Source organism: Dermacentor albipictus, chromosome 4 (genome assembly GCF_038994185.2).
Source record: "Dermacentor albipictus isolate Rhodes 1998 colony chromosome 4, USDA_Dalb.pri_finalv2, whole genome shotgun sequence".
Lineage (NCBI taxonomy): Eukaryota > Metazoa > Arthropoda > Arachnida > Ixodida > Ixodidae > Dermacentor > Dermacentor albipictus.
Genome location: NC_091824.1, coordinates 24,964,646 through 24,981,623, shown reverse-complemented (window position 1 = coordinate 24,981,623; position 16,978 = coordinate 24,964,646). Strand labels below are relative to the sequence as shown.

The following is a 16,978-nucleotide window of genomic DNA, read 5'->3' as shown; positions in this document are numbered from 1 at the left end:
GTGCATTGTGCTGCTGTGTTTTAGCTATTGCTACAGCTAAAGTCTGATAGCGTTGTGCGACTAAATTCGAGATTTCGGGTTCGATCCCGGACACGGCGTCCGCATTTTGCTGAGCGTTACCAGCGAAAAACCACGTGAACTTTGATTTACGCCCACGTTTAAGCAGCCCAGGTGTCAATACGAAACCGGAGACTCCCAATACGGCGTGCTTCTTAAGCAGATTGTACTCGGAACGTAACACCCGGCGACAGAATTTTTTCAACATTGTATTCTCTTTAATTTTCTTGCTGAACTGTCCTGCAGAGTCTGTCCAACTTATTTAGAGTGTTGAACGTAAGGCTCACGCCAGCTTCTTATTCTCTATTTTATTGCTATAGCAATTGTGCGGACACTCCAAGCGAGTTTCTGTCGTAGACGTCACCATCCTCGTGTTGTTCCTTATAAAGTCAAAGCAAGATGACATCATCGTCGCGACCTGTGCGCTGTGTGTGCGAGTACAAGCCTGCGACGTCAGCGGACGGTCGTGGCTGAATCTCTCGCGAGTGAGGGAGGAAGGCGGAGGGGAAGCGCGACATTCTTCAATTCAGTGTTTCCATTAATACGGCCAAAGTGTGGGGCTTCATTCGGCATAGCCACGAATAATCTTGATCAGGAAAAAAAGCATGCTGTGCCAGAAAGAAGTGTTCTAGAGAAGTTGAAATGCTTTTGCGTCCTTATGGTATAGACAATGAAATTATCATGACCGATGACTTCCAGCCAATGACTACACTCGTAACATAATTCTGACACATTTCCTATGCTTCAAGCAGGACGCACGGAACTCAGCCTCTGGGGTCTGTTAAAAAAAGCAAATAATGTGCATTCCGTGCATTAGAGGAAGGTCTTGAAAACTATTCAAAAGAGTCTTGTTTTCAGCAGGTTGCGCTTATGCATTGAATGCGACACGATTTGACTTACTTTTGAATATATTTCTCCATGTCCCGAAGCTGCGCGTTCATCAATACCTTTGTGCATCACTCTGTGCTTGCCCAACCTCAACTGACGATTAACCACCGATCGACACATACTTCTCTTGCATTTACTGTTTATCCACACAAACAATCGGTGTTACTTGTTTTTCGTTGTCTTGGCAATGTGTCATTCATGCGTAGATGATGATAGAGCAATCTAATTGCATTATAAACATTAAGGTGCATCTACAATATACTCGAGAGGAATTTTTAATTGTACCTTATCAGTGATTTCACCGCTCTGAATGGAGCTTTATTGGCCTCGCATGTATCGCGAAGCAAAAGCAAATATGAAAATAATCTAGACATTTTCGATTCAATTTGCAAAATATTTATCGGCGCATTAGCATAAAGAGAGCTATGCAAAAGATTTACTAGGTATAGCATGTTTTTTTTTTTTGACTCGCAAGTATAGTCGTTGTATGGAACAAGAAGGAAGTTGTTTTACTGGTGTGTGAAAGATGTAGCCTGCTCTTGATAACATGTTTATTATTCACAAATAACTGTTGCGACGAAAATTACGTCGGTAGATTTGCGTTGTGCACAGCAAACAAACATGGCATCAGTAACAATTTTCTGTCTATAAGAAATTGTAGGAAGCCGCCTTAATTATGAGTGATCTCAGTACAGAATACGCCCATTTCTACTGAATAATGAATGAGATACAAAGCTCTACTATATTGTATTGTGTATAAATACCATAGGTTGCTCATAAAAGCTGTGAATAAACCACGTTTTTCTGCCAAAACGTGCCAAAACCACGATCTGATTTTGAGGTACGCCGCAGTGGGGCACTCCGGAAATTTTGACCAGCTGTGGTTCTTTAACCTTAGACAATTTAATAAGTAACTTTACCAACTGCCTTTTTAAGCTTCTTGATACAGATTCACAGTATAGTAACTGCTCGAGACGCAGGGCGAGAAAGTAGATGACGCCCATGTCTGTTAAAATCTTATGTTGCTACGTACACGAGTAATGTGGAAAGTTGGGTGAGTTGTTATTATAACTCACCCAACTTATTATCATATTGTGTGGCAGAATCAGTGAATAGATAGAAGTGGATGGTAAATCATGCGCTAGCGTTTGCCAATTGTAGAACGTTTTGTTGTATACAATCCAACGTGAAGATAATGAATAATTTACGCCGTTATAATCCAGTATGTAAATATTAGAAATAGACGATCGAATATCGACATCTTCAAATACGAATCGAATGTTAATAGTAAGTACCGAATATCGAATAGAAAAACGCAGACGCACATATTTACAGCAGGAATATTTGTTTCCGTATAATTAGGAACACGCCTGCACTGAATAGACAGTCAACTACCAAGCAGAATTAAGATCGTTTTAAACACAAGATCACAACAGTCATGAAAAAAAATTTAGAAATAGCCGCTTGACACCCTTAAGCCTGGTGGCAAACAAGCTTTCCTAGAATGAGAGGCATTTGAAACTGACCAGCTTTTGAAAAACGCATAAGAAATACTTGTTAAAAAAATATAAGAAATTAAGGAAAAGGAAAATAAAGCACTAAGGACGTATTTGTGTGCCCTATAAAGAATACAGGTCCTCTTAGAAGAAAAAGCTTTACGGGTTGTAACCTGAGCGATAAAACTCCTACATAACTACACTGCAAGAAAGTGTAATTGGTAGGCCATAAGCAAATGTTATCAAATATTGTACGTAAAGAAAGGGAACCGAGGTACCTGGTTTTGTAAGAACGCTCGCACGTATTTGTTAGTCAGAACCATACGAAAACACCAGATAATGAAGAAACAGAAAGCATTGGATAAATTTTTTTGCAGTTTCTAATTGAAGTGAAAAAATGAGAAACTAATGACAAATGGAGGAAAACTCAACTTGCCGACGGTGAGAGCCGAATCCACAACCTCTGCATTACGCGCGCGTTGCACTACAAATTGTGCTACGGCGACTATGGCAGTTCCCACGTCCATGCAGTTTCGGGTATTTATGTATGTATACAAGATGCAACCCAAGCAGCGTAACCACGCAATAGTTCCACCGCAAAGCTGAAAAAAAAATAAATTATGGCGTTTTACGTGCCAAAACCAAGATCTGATTATTAGGGACGCCGGCTCCTTCCCACCTGAAAGGAGAACGGTGGGAGGGAGGTAAGGTAGATGCCGCTAACCGAACCTCCGCTCCCCTTGCAAGGAACCCTTCGTGTCGGGCTCTGTGGTAAAGCATACGAAGAACGAACATGTGCTGCAGAAGTCGAAGGGGAAATGATATGCAGGGTAGTGCAGCTTCCGTTGTTGGCGGGGGATGTCAATACGGACTGAGTAGCGGCGGCAGAGCCACTCAGCAAGGCAGTGCTTTCGCGGTTGCGCGCGGCGCCTTTTTGACGCCAACATGAGCAGTCATTAAGATCGCTCTCTTAATGACTGCTCACGTCCAGTTTAAAGTCCTATAGCTAGAGGACTACGCATATGTCCAGGAGTTCCGCGAGCGACTTCTAGCTGTCTAGTAATAGCTGAGGCTTGCCGATCACCGTTTCTAGTTGTAAGAACTACAGAAATATGGCGACAATATTTCTGCCTTCAAACACCGGATAAAAGCCACCCATTGGCTCTAGACCTAATGAAACGAGATAAAAACTATATTCATAAAAAAATTCAAGAAAATCTTCACACATTGCCAAGAAGTTAATTTTGGAACTCAGACGTCGAACGCTTACACTAGGAACAATTGAATTGTCGGTAGACTGGATATTCAGAAAAAGAGACATGTTCATTCCAGCTGCTTAACAACTAGCACTTTACCAGATATATATGCAGTATTCAGGATACAGACGAGTCAATACAGATGGCTCCACTACAGCAACCTCTTCAACTTCAGCATTCATTATTCAGCACCTTAATAAACAAGAATTATAAAGTTATATTGTGCGAGTTCGTCGACAACAGCTGAACTATTCGCAATTCTATGTGTTATAAAACTTATAACCTCAGTAGAGATATGCAAAAATGGGTCATTTTCAGCGATTCACAGGCAGCTCTAGCATTACTCTGCAGGAAAAAAGGAAAAACGATAGCATATTGCAGTGGATACGAGGTCGTTGTAACATTCCTCGCCACACAGCAGCCGATTAAGCAGCACGACAAAAGCACCTCAAAGATGATGTGGTTCCGCTCCCGGTATTATATAATGAATTACACTGCATTATAAGTGCAACGTCTTTCCAAATGTGTAGAAATGCGTGGTTTGTCCAGATTTTTACCAGCTCAGCTTCGTATCATATTGATCCGTTTATTGAATCAAAATTTCCATTGTCATAAGAGAGAAATATGGAAACCCTTATTCATCGATTAAGACTAGGCACTGCCTACACAAACATTTGTTACATAGAATTGGCCGTGCGGAAACCCCCCGAATGTCATTGTGGATTTGTAGGTGAAAATATACATCACCTCCTACTACATTGCCCGCATCACGTCACACCAAGACGCCGACTTAAATCAATCTTAACTGCATTAGACCGAAGACCTCTCAGTTTAAAGAAACTTTTGGGTCCTTGGCCAACAACTGCCTGGCAGAAGAGCGCTTTAAAAGCATTAAAAACTTTTCTCTAAGACAGCAGCACTGTTGCCCGTTATTCACGCTTTTAATGTTCCTTTCATTTAAATGTCGCTGTATACATGTATGTGTTTGTGGATTATCTTATGTCGACTGTTCTGTTATGACTACATTTGATGATGCATTTACATGATGCATGCTCCCTCGCTGACTAGAGAATGTGTTATTAGGCGACCATATCATTTGTATTTTTGACACTGTCTTCTAGAGAACTGCGAAGCCATTTAACTTGTATATTGTATGTACAATGTATTTCTTACGTCTTAATGCTACTGTGAAAGCGTTGCTTTACAAGTTCTGGTGCTTCATGAAAACGTTATTTTGTATCTAATCTCGAACCCTGTATGTTGTGGGCTAGACCCATTCAAGAGCTAAGGAGATCCCGGCGCCTTAAAGTGTGCATCAACATCTCCTTATATCATATCAAGAATAATAAAAAGGGCCTCCTTGGGCGTCCTTGGTAATTTGATTTTTACAAGTTTAGAACGTGCAGGGGTAAGAACAAAGGCTCTTTTAAGATTGCTTTAAGATTGCTGACCACACCTTCAACAATGTACTCGTCATAGGCAATTTTCTATTAAAAACTACAGGCATCAACGTCATTTTTTGGTCAGTTAAACTACTGACTGCGCTTGTAGAACTACAATCTCGTAGCTGATGCACTTCACGTTAGTAACCTCGCCTCACTGGCAAGTCAGAACAGTGTCATTAGACTTTTCTGCTTCAAAAGTTATCCAAGGAAAACAATGCTTCACAGAGGAACATACGAACTTAGAACGATGAGCAGCTGCCGAATATGCGATATCTCTCAAGTTTAGGCCGATGCTAGGACAATGGGACTTGTTTTCGACAGAGCAACCTGTTTTCTTGACGAAGACGTTGTTGCCATGCTAAATTTGTCCTTGTTGCCCTTGCCTTCATAGCGTTGTTGCCACGATGCCCTTGTGGAAACGCTGGCTTCAGTCAACGTCACTAGATAGGCCCCGTTGGTGAAATCTGCGGGCTAGCCACAGCAGTTAGGTGGCCCCTGGCTGTCGCCAAAAAGATGGCGGCGCTGTGAGCGAGATGCATCCTGCTCACGTGACGTTTGCTCCACATGCCGTCTGGTTTTCCTGCTGTCGCAAGCATTTAACTCAAGTTAACCGCCGCTGCCTTTTCAAAACACCTCTTGGTCTCCGAATTAGGTTAATGGTACTTATTGTGAGAGGAATGTGGCCCGCTCTCGCCAACACACTAACTACCTCATCACTCTATGGGCAACACATCAGAAATGTTCTGCCGAAGTGTGGCCAGCGGCTTCTGCTTACTATGTGCTGACCAATTCCAGTGCCACTTAGATGCGGTGTTTTTGTGTACCTAAAGAATAAATGCCCATTGCCGCATGAAATGCGGGTTTTCTGTTTGACCTTTCTTATACCTCTCGCATGCTGACTTTTACAATGAGTAAATAACTAAATTATACATTTCATAGAAGCGGTATTCAGACATACAAATGTTGCAAACATTTCGCATGACGTAACTGCTTGAATACTAACATATGGCTGCACCAACATAAATCTTCCGTCAACTGCGGTTCTAAAATACCCGCATATTGCTATTCTTTACCATATTTTCTTTGACTGTAAATATTCTTTTTGTGTAAACATATTTTATAAAATTTGAGGAACAGTGAATACGGGAGCAAAACTCAAGAAGCCAGAAAAAGAAACGAAGGTACGTATGATTGTTTCCGAATGAAAAGCGATCATTTCAGTTAGCGCCGCGTTAACGTGTGAAGTGACATTCTAGGAACCTTCCTTTTCTGATGGTACAACGACCTGGCTCGGTACACCTCGACATGATAGCTCTCTGCTGAAAGTGAATCGTGAACGAAGATATCCACGCGCATTTGCTTAAGTTTCGGTTGGACGCCAACCACAACTGCGCTACACAGTCGTTGGTTCAGGCTTTGTCGAGTGTGAAAGGGCGAAACGCAATAGGCAGAATCGAGCTGCGTTCCTTTTTTAAAGATTTCTGTTTGCCACCTGAAAACAATTATCTTAAAACAAAAACAGTTCATCTGAAGGCGTACGCTGTACATGTCGCGTCGCCTGCTGCGTGACCGGTCCCTGGTGAATCGGGAGCAAGTCGATGAGACCGACACCTTCGGACGGGCGACAGGTTCGGTCCACGCTTCAAAGCGAGCTTTCCAACTTACTGCGACTAGTAAAGTTTCTCTCCAATCGGGTACTTCTTCGGCCACCGATAATTCATTTCTTAGATTGTAAGTATCAAACAGCACAGTCGATTGACAGGAGCCCTAGGAAACATCTACATTTAGTGTAGATCCTGGTGCAACATGAACTGGCGACTTACGTAGAAGAGCTGCTCCAATCTGTTTACAGACCTGTCACAGGAGTCCTGAGATTTCGACGATCTCTTGAGTGCTTTATTCCATCATCAGCCGAATGATATTCAGTCGATGTCATTCAGTTGTCATCGTCCTAGTGGTTTCTTTTTATCCCAAGAGGAGGCGTTGCTATAGAACATATGTACCATCTGGTGAAGAGCATGAAAGGAAGTAATTTCGCTGGCTTTGTCATTCCTAGCTTGATTGGCACGTTCAATTCACGACAAAACCAGTGGCGTGCCACTGGGCTTGAAACGCGTTTCTTTGTCACTGCGGTCGGGTGCTATATATAAAGAAGGTTCTAGACAGTATATTGTCCTGTCGCTTTCCAGCTGTGACGTAGCTGCACTAGAAGTTCCGCAGGTGCGTTTTTCTTAACAGGGCGTAGAACTGTGCGCTCTTTAAAAGTAAGTCTAACAGCCGGTATGACGGAATTTTAGGCAGAGACACGGCGAAACTGAAGACCGAAGAGACTTTGGACGGGTCGAAAGGAATTTTCCATTTATTATTCATTTAAAACCGTAAATAACGTTCCCTATTCTTTCTTTGGTGTCATTGTCTGTTAGATTTGTTGCTAAGAAAAATCGGGCCCCTCGGTTTCCTTTTTCGTGCAGGGCCGGCCTGATGCAGACTGCTGCAGACCCTCGCATGAACTGCTTCTCACCGCTGGCGGTATTGGAACCCGTGTTCTACGAGGGCGCAGAACCGTTCATCAACTATGCCACCCTGGGGACTCTGCACGCTATGGAGAAAGGCATTCTCGGCCAAGGCATGAGGCGACAGAAGTCGGACGACTACCAGCGCAACCAGGCGTGCCTGCAACGCGAACATGGCGTCTTAGAGAAGGACGCTGCGTACGACTCGCACAGTGTCCTGCGCGCAGCTCTCGCCGTACGGGCCGCTCTCGACGTGAGCCCTACTTGTTCCTGCGAAGTTTTTCGTGTAGATCGAGCTTAGCTAAACTGCAGAGTTTAACGTGCCGAACTTAGGGTTGTACACGCGACGAACACGTGCTCCTATCTGCTGTGACAACCTGTGGCCATATTGACGAAACGTTTTTTACGCTAGAAGCATTCGTGCCATCGCCATCCAATAGAGATGTAGGACATATCATTAGCGAATGCGATCTGGCGATGAAAAAGCTTTGTGAATTAGGCCCCTCGTCTTTTACAATTTGACACATTCTCGTTTACGTTCGCTCTCTCTCTCTCTTAGCATCCCCTTACCCCTCTCTCCCGTGCACGTAACCAACTGGGCGAACTTGCTAGCCTGCCTTTGACATGAGCTAACGACGCGTGAAAATGTGAATAATTTCAATTAGTGATATTTCTTTTCTTTCTTTTTATTGCTGTGGTCAGAATACTGCACTTATCAGAAGTACAACTGTGAATTTTAGTCACCATTCTTTTTTTTTTCGCTTTTTGCCCACTGTTAAGAAATGAGTTGTTGCATTTCAAGCCACATAAAAAAAGAAGAATCACTTCTATTTCGTAAGCACTTTCAGCTTTTCGATTCCTTGCCGCATTGTGAACAGAGTGAAATGTGTGTGAGCAGAGGTGGGACTCGGTGCGCCAACTCTGTCATTTCGATACAAACTCAAATTCCTGCGCGAAACTGCGTCAGACTGAAAATTGACCAAAATTGCGCCGCAATGCCCAGAACGGATTCGGCCTGTGTGCTCCGACGGTGGCCGCGAACAGCGAGTGGATTCTTTCTCCCGAAAAATAGTGCAGTCGTTCACATTCCGCGCGTCCGAAGCCTCCCGCACAGTCTCTCGTAATTTTCGCGCTTATGTAACACTGGACTTTTCGGCGCTTGCGGCAAGTGGCCGGCACGCGCGCTGCTTCCTTGCTGTCGCTGCGGCTGTCGGAATGGCCTCGATTTACAGCGTATGAGAATAGCGTAGAGCGGGCTGAGCACGCGCGTTGCTCCCTAGCTGAGGCGGCTCAAAACAACGAAAAGTAGGCTGATGGCGCTGCGAACGAATTCGATATTCGGCAGACCCGCGCTGCAGCGGGTTCAGCGGGTGGGCGTCTCTGTCCCCAGGGCCAGTATAACGTGAAACTATTCTAATTCAAGGCGTCTGCCAAACCGGAAAACGGGGAATTCGCAAGGATTTAGCATAGTCTGCAAATACTCAAGGAGAACTCGGGGAACTTGTGCTTGTATCCGGGAAAATTAACTATAATTATACCGAAAGGGAACAAAGGTAGCGGTAGTGCTGGCTCGAGTAACAGAGAGGAATCGTAACGAATCGTCTTTGACGCTGTGTTGACGGCTGGAAAAGCTGCCATTGTACAGTCAAAGACCGACTTTCCGGAGGCCCAATAATTCCGACGGCTTCGCGGGGCCACCACGTGCGCCATAGAGTGAATGTATAAGAACATCTGAAATTTCGGGCTCGAGAACCCTTCGCGTCCCGATTTTCTTGGCTTTTTGCCGTGACCGCAGGTTCGAAACAGCAATAATCATAGCCACCATCGCCGCCATGTTGACCGGTGCTCTCGCACGCAGATTCGCTGGCAGCCGTGGCCACGTTCGCTATTAAAGAGGCCCTGAACCAACCCTCGGGCTTGGTGAGATAACATAGTCCGCGGACAGCACACGGCGCTGTGTGCTGTGTGTGTTAATCTCAGCCAAGTTTTGCTGTCGTACGCGGTGCGTGGAGCTCGCAAGCGGATCGCGAAGTAACCTTTCTCTCAAACTTTCTCTTTTCAACAGAAGGGCCTGGCCTCATTCTCTTCTAGACGCACTGTTTCGTCATTCCCTTAGACGGCTGTTATTGGCCAATAGCTGGCATCAAGCTGCGGTCGGCTACATGGCGTCGATACCGCGGCCTCCGCGGGTTGCTGCCATGAATCCTCTGCCTAAGCGCACTGCATCCGGCTCGCTGAGTACAACCACGTTCGCCTTATCTTTAGCGCGTCGTAAGCAGCAAAGGCGGAAGTCATGGCGTCTATGTTAAAATCCAAAATGAAATTTAAACTGCGCACCACGGTGACATTTAGAAGGTGAAGCATTGTGGGCATTGAGCACGCCCCACTGCGGTGTAGCCTTTGCAGTATAAGGCATTGAAGAAACGGGGCCACCGCAGATGCCATATTTGATTGCCAATAACTCCGCTTCTGATGAATGCAGTGAAGTACTTTTTGCGGCAAAATATTTTTCAAATAGCCTATTTTCCCTTCAAATGCCTTTCTCTGCTGCAACAGAAAGCGGTTCAGGGCCCCTCTACGCTTTTTGCCGTTCTGTACCTTGTTTTTTATTGAAAGGATTCGCCGCTGTCGGCAATGGGATGGACTTCCGTCTATGTGGTCCTCGCGATTGGCTTCGGAGATCGGAAAAGACGGCGCGTTGCATAATGCCGGTCTCAGAAAGTCAGTTTTGCCTCATAACATAATTGTTAGGCGAAGAAGCTTACACGAAAGTATTGCGGTGTAGCGTGGGAAGGGGCAAGGTCACGGGACACAGTGTGTATGCCATAATTACACCCGCGCGTACCCGCCATGTCCTGTCCCAGTGCGAGCACCGATCGACATGCCTAAATATTTGGACGACATTTAAGCTTCACCTTTAACAGTCGAACGCTATAGCATTCAAAGATCCTTGACTGCTTTTCACGCTTCCCAGCAACTGATGCTTATGTAACCGTAATGCTTACCCAGAAACGCTGGCGGCGAACGCTATGCACAAAGACGAGCTTCCTGGTAGAAACGTTGCCTCTTGCGTGTGCCGCGATGCGGCAAAGGCGAGCGCCATCTGGAGGTGCTGCAAGGAATCGGGCGCGTCGCTTTATGGGCTCTAAGATTTGCGCGTGCGAATCTCGGAAGCCATGGCCGCTCTATCAATGGTAGAAACGCTGATTAAGGGGTTTGTGTTTTTTTAGTTTTCGCGTAACAATTATGTTTTCTCTTATATTCAAATTACAGACCGATGCTATCATGTATGTAGAATGTGTGTAAGTCGTACTGCACGATTTTCCTGACGTATTTTACATTGAGAACTTCAGTTAGTTCGGTAACTTGCTTACGCTACATAGAGAGCCTGCGTAGTTGGGTATGCATGGTTTGAAATAAGTTTTCGGGAAACAATGGCCGACGCTGGACACGGGACGCAGACGCCGCATTTTCTGCGACATGTGGCCCTTAACACTATTGCCTTAATACGTGTACCGGTCGTACTTCGGGGCTTTTTCGGATGTGTCTGTGGCAATTTGAGCCCTTAAAGTCCGTAGAAGGCATGCATTCATTTATTATCGTTCTCCTATTAATCATTTATAATTTATTTTCTCCCAGTGCTGAGGCATTAGAGAGAGGCGTGGGTGGCATTAAAACGAGCTGCGCGATTTTTCGGTCGTTTTCTTGGCCCCTAGGGAGTCCGAAATATCAGAGATTGACGGTACAACTGGCCAAGAGGATACTTCAAATGGTCCATAGGGCGAACGCGAGGCGGAAAAACCAGGACAATAGAAAGGACCTGCGTATTGTGGAATGATGCAAAAGGAAGCGTGCCACCGCTTCTTTGATGGAGGTTAAGCTCGAACAGTACTGCGGGGACGGTAGAGTATCTGTCTCCCGTGCAAGAGGACCGTGGTTCAAATCCCGGTGCCGCGCTATTCTCCACCGGAAAATACAAAAAAACCATGTGTTGAGAAAATTGCACAAACAGGCCTGGAGTGCGGCCTGATCCCGGCGACCGGAACCGGTAACGCACTCTCTCACCAGAGCAGTATTGGCCACCCTGGTGCAGTACTTGGCCACAACTTCCCATATGAATACAACAATCAAACCCCGGCCCTCAGTCCCCAGCAGCCGCGAAGCAACTGACCACGGCGGCGGTCAGATCTGTGATGCTGCAGAGGGTGCTAAGAATACCTGGCTCCGGACAGGCCGCCATTGGAATCTGAACCTGGCAACGTTTAACGTTAGAACGTTATCTAGTGAGGCGAGTCTAGCAGTGTTATTGGAGGAATTAGAGGGTAGTAAATGGGATATAATAGGGCTCAGTGAGGTTAGGAGGACAAAAGAAGCATATACAGTGCTAAAAAGCGGGCACGTACTGTGCTACCGGGGCTTAGCTGAGAAACGAGAACTAGGAGTCGGATTCCTGATTAATAAGGAAATAGCTGGTAACATACAGGAATTCTATAGCATTAACGAGAGGGTAGCAGGTCTTGTTGTGAAACTTAATAAGAGGTACAAATTGAAGGTGGTACAAGTCTATGCCCCTACATGCAGTCATGATGACCAGGAAGTCGAAAGCTTTTATGAAGACGTGGAATTGGCGATGGGTAAAGTCAAAACAAAATACACTACACTGATGGGCGACTTCAATGCCAGGGTAGGTAAGAAGCAGGCTGGAGACAAGTCAGTGGGGGAATATGGCATAGGCTCTAGGAATAGCAGAGGAGAGTTATTAGTAGAGTTTGCAGAACAGAATAATATGTGGATAATGAATACCTTTTTCCGCAAGCGGGTTAGTCGAAAGTGGACGTGGAGGAGCCCGAATGGTGAGACTAGAAATGAAATCGACTTCATACTCTGCGCGAACCCTGGCATCATACAAGATGTAGACGTGCTCGGCAAGGTACGCTGCAGTGACCATAGGATGGTAAGAACTCGAATTAGCCTAGACTTGAGGAGTCAACGGAAGAAACTGGTACACAAGAAGCCAATCAATGAGTTAGCGGTAAGAGGAAAACTAGAGGAATTCCGCATCAAGCTACAGAACAGGTATTCGGCTTTAACTCAGGAAGAGGACCTTAGTGTTGAAGCAATGAACGACAATCTCATGGGCATCATTAGGGAGTGCGCAATAGAAGTCGGTGGTAACGCCGTTAGACAGGAAACCAGTAAGCTATCGCAGGAGACAAAAGATCTGATCAAGAAACGCCAATGTATGAAAGCCTCTAACCCTACAGCTAGAATAGAACTGGCAGAACTTTCTAAGTTAATCAACAAGCGTAAGACAGCGGACATCAGGAACTATAATATGGATAGAATTGAACAGGCTCTCAGGAACGGAGGAAGCCTAAAAACAGTGAAGAAGAAACTAGGAATAGGCAAGAATCAGATGTGTACGTTGAGAGACAAAGCCGGCAATATCGTTACTAATATGGATGAGATAGTTCAAGTGGCTGAGAAGTTCTACAGAGATTTATATAGTACCAGTGGCACCCACGACGATCGTGGAAGCGAAAATAGCCTAGAGGAATTCGAAATACCGCAGGTAACGCCAGAAGAAGTAAAGAAAGCCTTAGGAGCTATGCAAAGGGGGAAGGCAGCTGGGGAGGATCAGGTAACAGCAGATTTGTTGAAGGATGGTGGTCAGATTGTTCTAGAGAAATTGGCCACCCTGTATACGCAATGCCTCATAACATCGAGCGTACCGGAATCTTGGAAGAACGCTAACATAATCCTAATCCAAAAGAAAGGAGACGCCAAAGACTTGAAAAATTATAGACCGATCAGCTTACTGTCCGTCTCCTACAAAGTATTTACTAAGGTAATCGCAAATAGAATCAGGAACACCTTAGACTTCGGTCAACCAAAGGACCAGGCAGGATTCCGTAAAGGCTACTCAACAATAGACCATATTCACACTATCAATCAGGTGATAGAAAAATGTGCAGAATATAACCAACCCTTATATATAGCTTTCATTGATTACGAGAAAGCGTTTGATTCAGTCGAAACCTCAGCAGTCATGGAGGCATTACGGAATCAGGGTGTAGATGAGCCATATGTAAAAATACTGGAAGCTATCTATAGCGGCTCGACAGCCACCGTAGTCCTCCACAAAGAAAGCAACAAAATCCCAATAAAGAAAGGCGTCAGACAGGGAGATACGATCTCTCCAATGCTATTCACTGCATGTTTACAGGAGGTATTCAGAGACCTGGAGTGGGAAGAATGGGGGATAAAAGTTGATGGAGCAACTTAGCAACTTGCGATTCGCTGATGATATTGCCTTGCTTAGTAACTCAGGAGACCAATTGCAATGCATGCTCACTGACCTGGAGAGGCAAAGCAGAAGGGTGGGTCTGAAAATTAATCTGCAGAAAACTAAAGTAATGTTTAACAGTCTCGGAAGAGAACAGCAGTTTACGATAGGTAGCGAGGCACTGGAAGTGGTAAGGGAATACATCTACTTAGGGCAGGTAGTGACCACGGATCCGGATCATGAGACTGAAATAACCAGAAGAATAAGAATGGGCTGGGGTGCGTTTGGCAGGCATTCTCAAATCATGAACAGCAGGTTGCCACTATCCCTCAAAAGGAAAGTGTATAACAGCTGTGTGTTACCAGTACTTACATATGGGGCAGAAACCTGGAGGCTTACGAAAAGGGTTCTGCTGAAATTGAGGACGACGCAACGAGCTATGGAAAGAATGATCGGTGTAACGTTAAGGGATAAGAGCAGATTGGGTGAGGCAACAAACGCGGGTAAATGACATCTTAGTTCAAATAAAGAAAAAGAAATGGACATGGGCCGGACATGTAATGAGGAGGGGAGATAACCGATGGTCATTAAGGGTTACGGACTGGATTCCAAGGGAAGGGAAGCGTAGCAGGGGGCGGCGGAAAGTTAGGTGGGCGGATGACATTAAGACGTTTGCAGGGACAACATGGCCACAATTAGTACATGACCGGGGTAGTTGGAGAAGTATGGGAGAGGCCTTTGCCCTGCAGTGGGCGTAACTAGGCTGATGATGATGATGAAGCTCAAACAGTGTTGGCTGACACCGAGATGCAGGTGCAGGTATTGGTAGTACCCCATCCAAACCAAAAGGAACTCTTTAAAGCGGTGAAACGCAACACTGAGGTCTTGCGTGGGGGCTGAAAGCATGTCAAAACAGTTGAGGTTGACTTACCAGCTGCTGAGAGAGAATCTCACTTGTTACTAAGTTCGGGCCACATACCAAAGAGCGTGCTATGAGTTGATGAAAATAGCTCATATTCGAAAATATTTATATCTCTATGCATTTATTTGTTTGTATTTGAGAATGTTTAACTTGATTTGCAATGGGTTTCACCATTCTTTTCGAAGATATTTTATTCGCTGCAGACTTTACTAGCTAGACCTCCCTTCTGTTTTTATTTTGAATAAGGTAAATGCTAATCCTTACTACTTCAACTGGATTAAGCAGTTCTTTATTTTGTACATGCTTCCTAGAGAGTGGCCGCATTTGGCAATGTGGTGCCAGCCCATCTTGTCATAAAATAAAGTTTTCTTTCACTCAGGGAATTCTACAAAGGCATTCAGGGAAAAGCTGGAAAACTCGGGACTTTGAAAATGCCAATTTGGTAGACACCTTGTAATCTGTCTTCATGCTTATATTGTCGAGGCCTGAATCATTTGGACCTATCACGAAGGGCTAATGACGGATTTGGAATAAAAACGGATTAGAATAATTTTATGTTTTACTGTAAAACATAAAATTATTCCAATCGATTTCATAACTTTCTGATATAACTTATACCAGAGCGTTAAGTATTTGGTGCTTTGCGATCGCCCTGGTCTGTAATGAAAAAGTGGCTTTAAAAAGGAAGTCGCAGTTTCGGCCGAAAAGCGAAGCATCGATTGCGATACCAATTAGTAGACAGCTATACGAAGTAGGAATAGTAGTTTTATTGGTCGTATAAACCTGCAATCATTCGCTCACTAACTAAGTTAACAAGCATTGTGTCATGCGCGCACAAGCAAACCTGAACACATCTCACTCAATCACCACGCGCCCTCGCTGTAAAAACGCTGCAGTGAGGAAGCGCGGCAGCAGCAGCGGGCGAATACACTTACGTGCTGCCTCTCACATCAACGCGAACTAAGCGACAAAAACAGCGCACACGAAGTTTTCTGCGCTCGGCGCACTCTGTCCCCATCGCAGATCGCTTTCAAGATAGGGCTCGCACGACCGCGCCATCCCAGCAACCACGACATTAGGCTAAAGCCCCTTAAACTTCGTAAAGTAGCGCCACGATTTGAAGAATGCCACCTCCTTCTCGCGCGCTCTGGCCGAGGCCGACGCCGCGTTGCTATTGGCCTAGTAGCACCACGTGGGTCCTCGCGCCGTGCTTCAGCGCGATGTTCGCTCGAGAAGCGTCTAAGGAGTGGCGAGGAGTGCATGTTGGCGCCGTTGCTACGCTCGAGCGGTGTAGGCGGCGCCACGGTCGAGGAGAGAGCGTGAAAGAGATGAGAAACGAGGTTTGAACGCGAAGGGGGAGAGTTTCGCTTCTTTGTGAAATTTAAGGGGCTTTAGATTACAAAGTCTCCTCACCTCCTTCCCTCGCCCCCGGTGCCTTGTGCGCAGTGGAAGATTGCGCGCTTGCTTCCCGCTTGCCTCTCTTGCGCGCGCGAGATTGGGCCACCATCATCAGCTCACCCTGACCCGCTATTGCTCGCGCATGCAGCATACGGCACGCGGCGACGAAGTCATCACCCTTGGACTTTATACAAAACATCACGGTGACTGCGACAATGCCGGCGTGAATGTGCATGCAATGTTCTTATAATTTCTGTCGCAATATTAAACCGTAGTAGGTCAGATCTGTGGCTTCTCCTTACGGTCTGGTGGTGAAGCGCATTTAGAGGTACTTCATCCACACTGTCGAGGCATTAAAGAAAAATGTATTGATAAAAATATGTTGTGGTAGATTTATAATTTTCGAACTCAATTTTAGAGAATGCAGGTTTTGCTTATTGCTGTCACTTATAAAAGTATACAGGCACTATGAACAAAATTTACACGCACTCCGCGGTTTCAACATCAGAGTAATATGGTTGAACAAATTCAGCTTAGGACGTTGCTTAAGACAGTTGCAGTACAACGCTCATGTTGATTTTTTCTGTTCCGTCGTGGTTTCGAGGTGTGTTGCAATGTTCAATATTCATTATTCCCCCAATATTCAGATCGGCTTGCTCCAAAGTTCTTCCAAATTAAGTTTTATCTGCTCCAAATTGCTACAAAATGAATTTACCC

At 45.2% G+C, this 16,978-nt stretch overlaps 1 protein-coding gene across 2 annotated transcripts in view; it reads left to right on the top strand.

Annotated features, from left to right (window-relative positions):
• LOC139059611 (uncharacterized) overlaps nt 1-16,978 on the top strand; it is a 221,677-nt gene that overhangs the window by 169,593 nt on the left and 35,106 nt on the right. For both annotated transcript variants that reach the window (XM_070538028.1, XM_070538027.1), the window contains one exon: nt 7,614-7,908. In XM_070538028.1, coding sequence (XP_070394129.1) covers nt 7,614-7,908 — 295 coding nt within the window. The remainder of the gene's footprint in view (nt 1-7,613; nt 7,909-16,978) is intronic.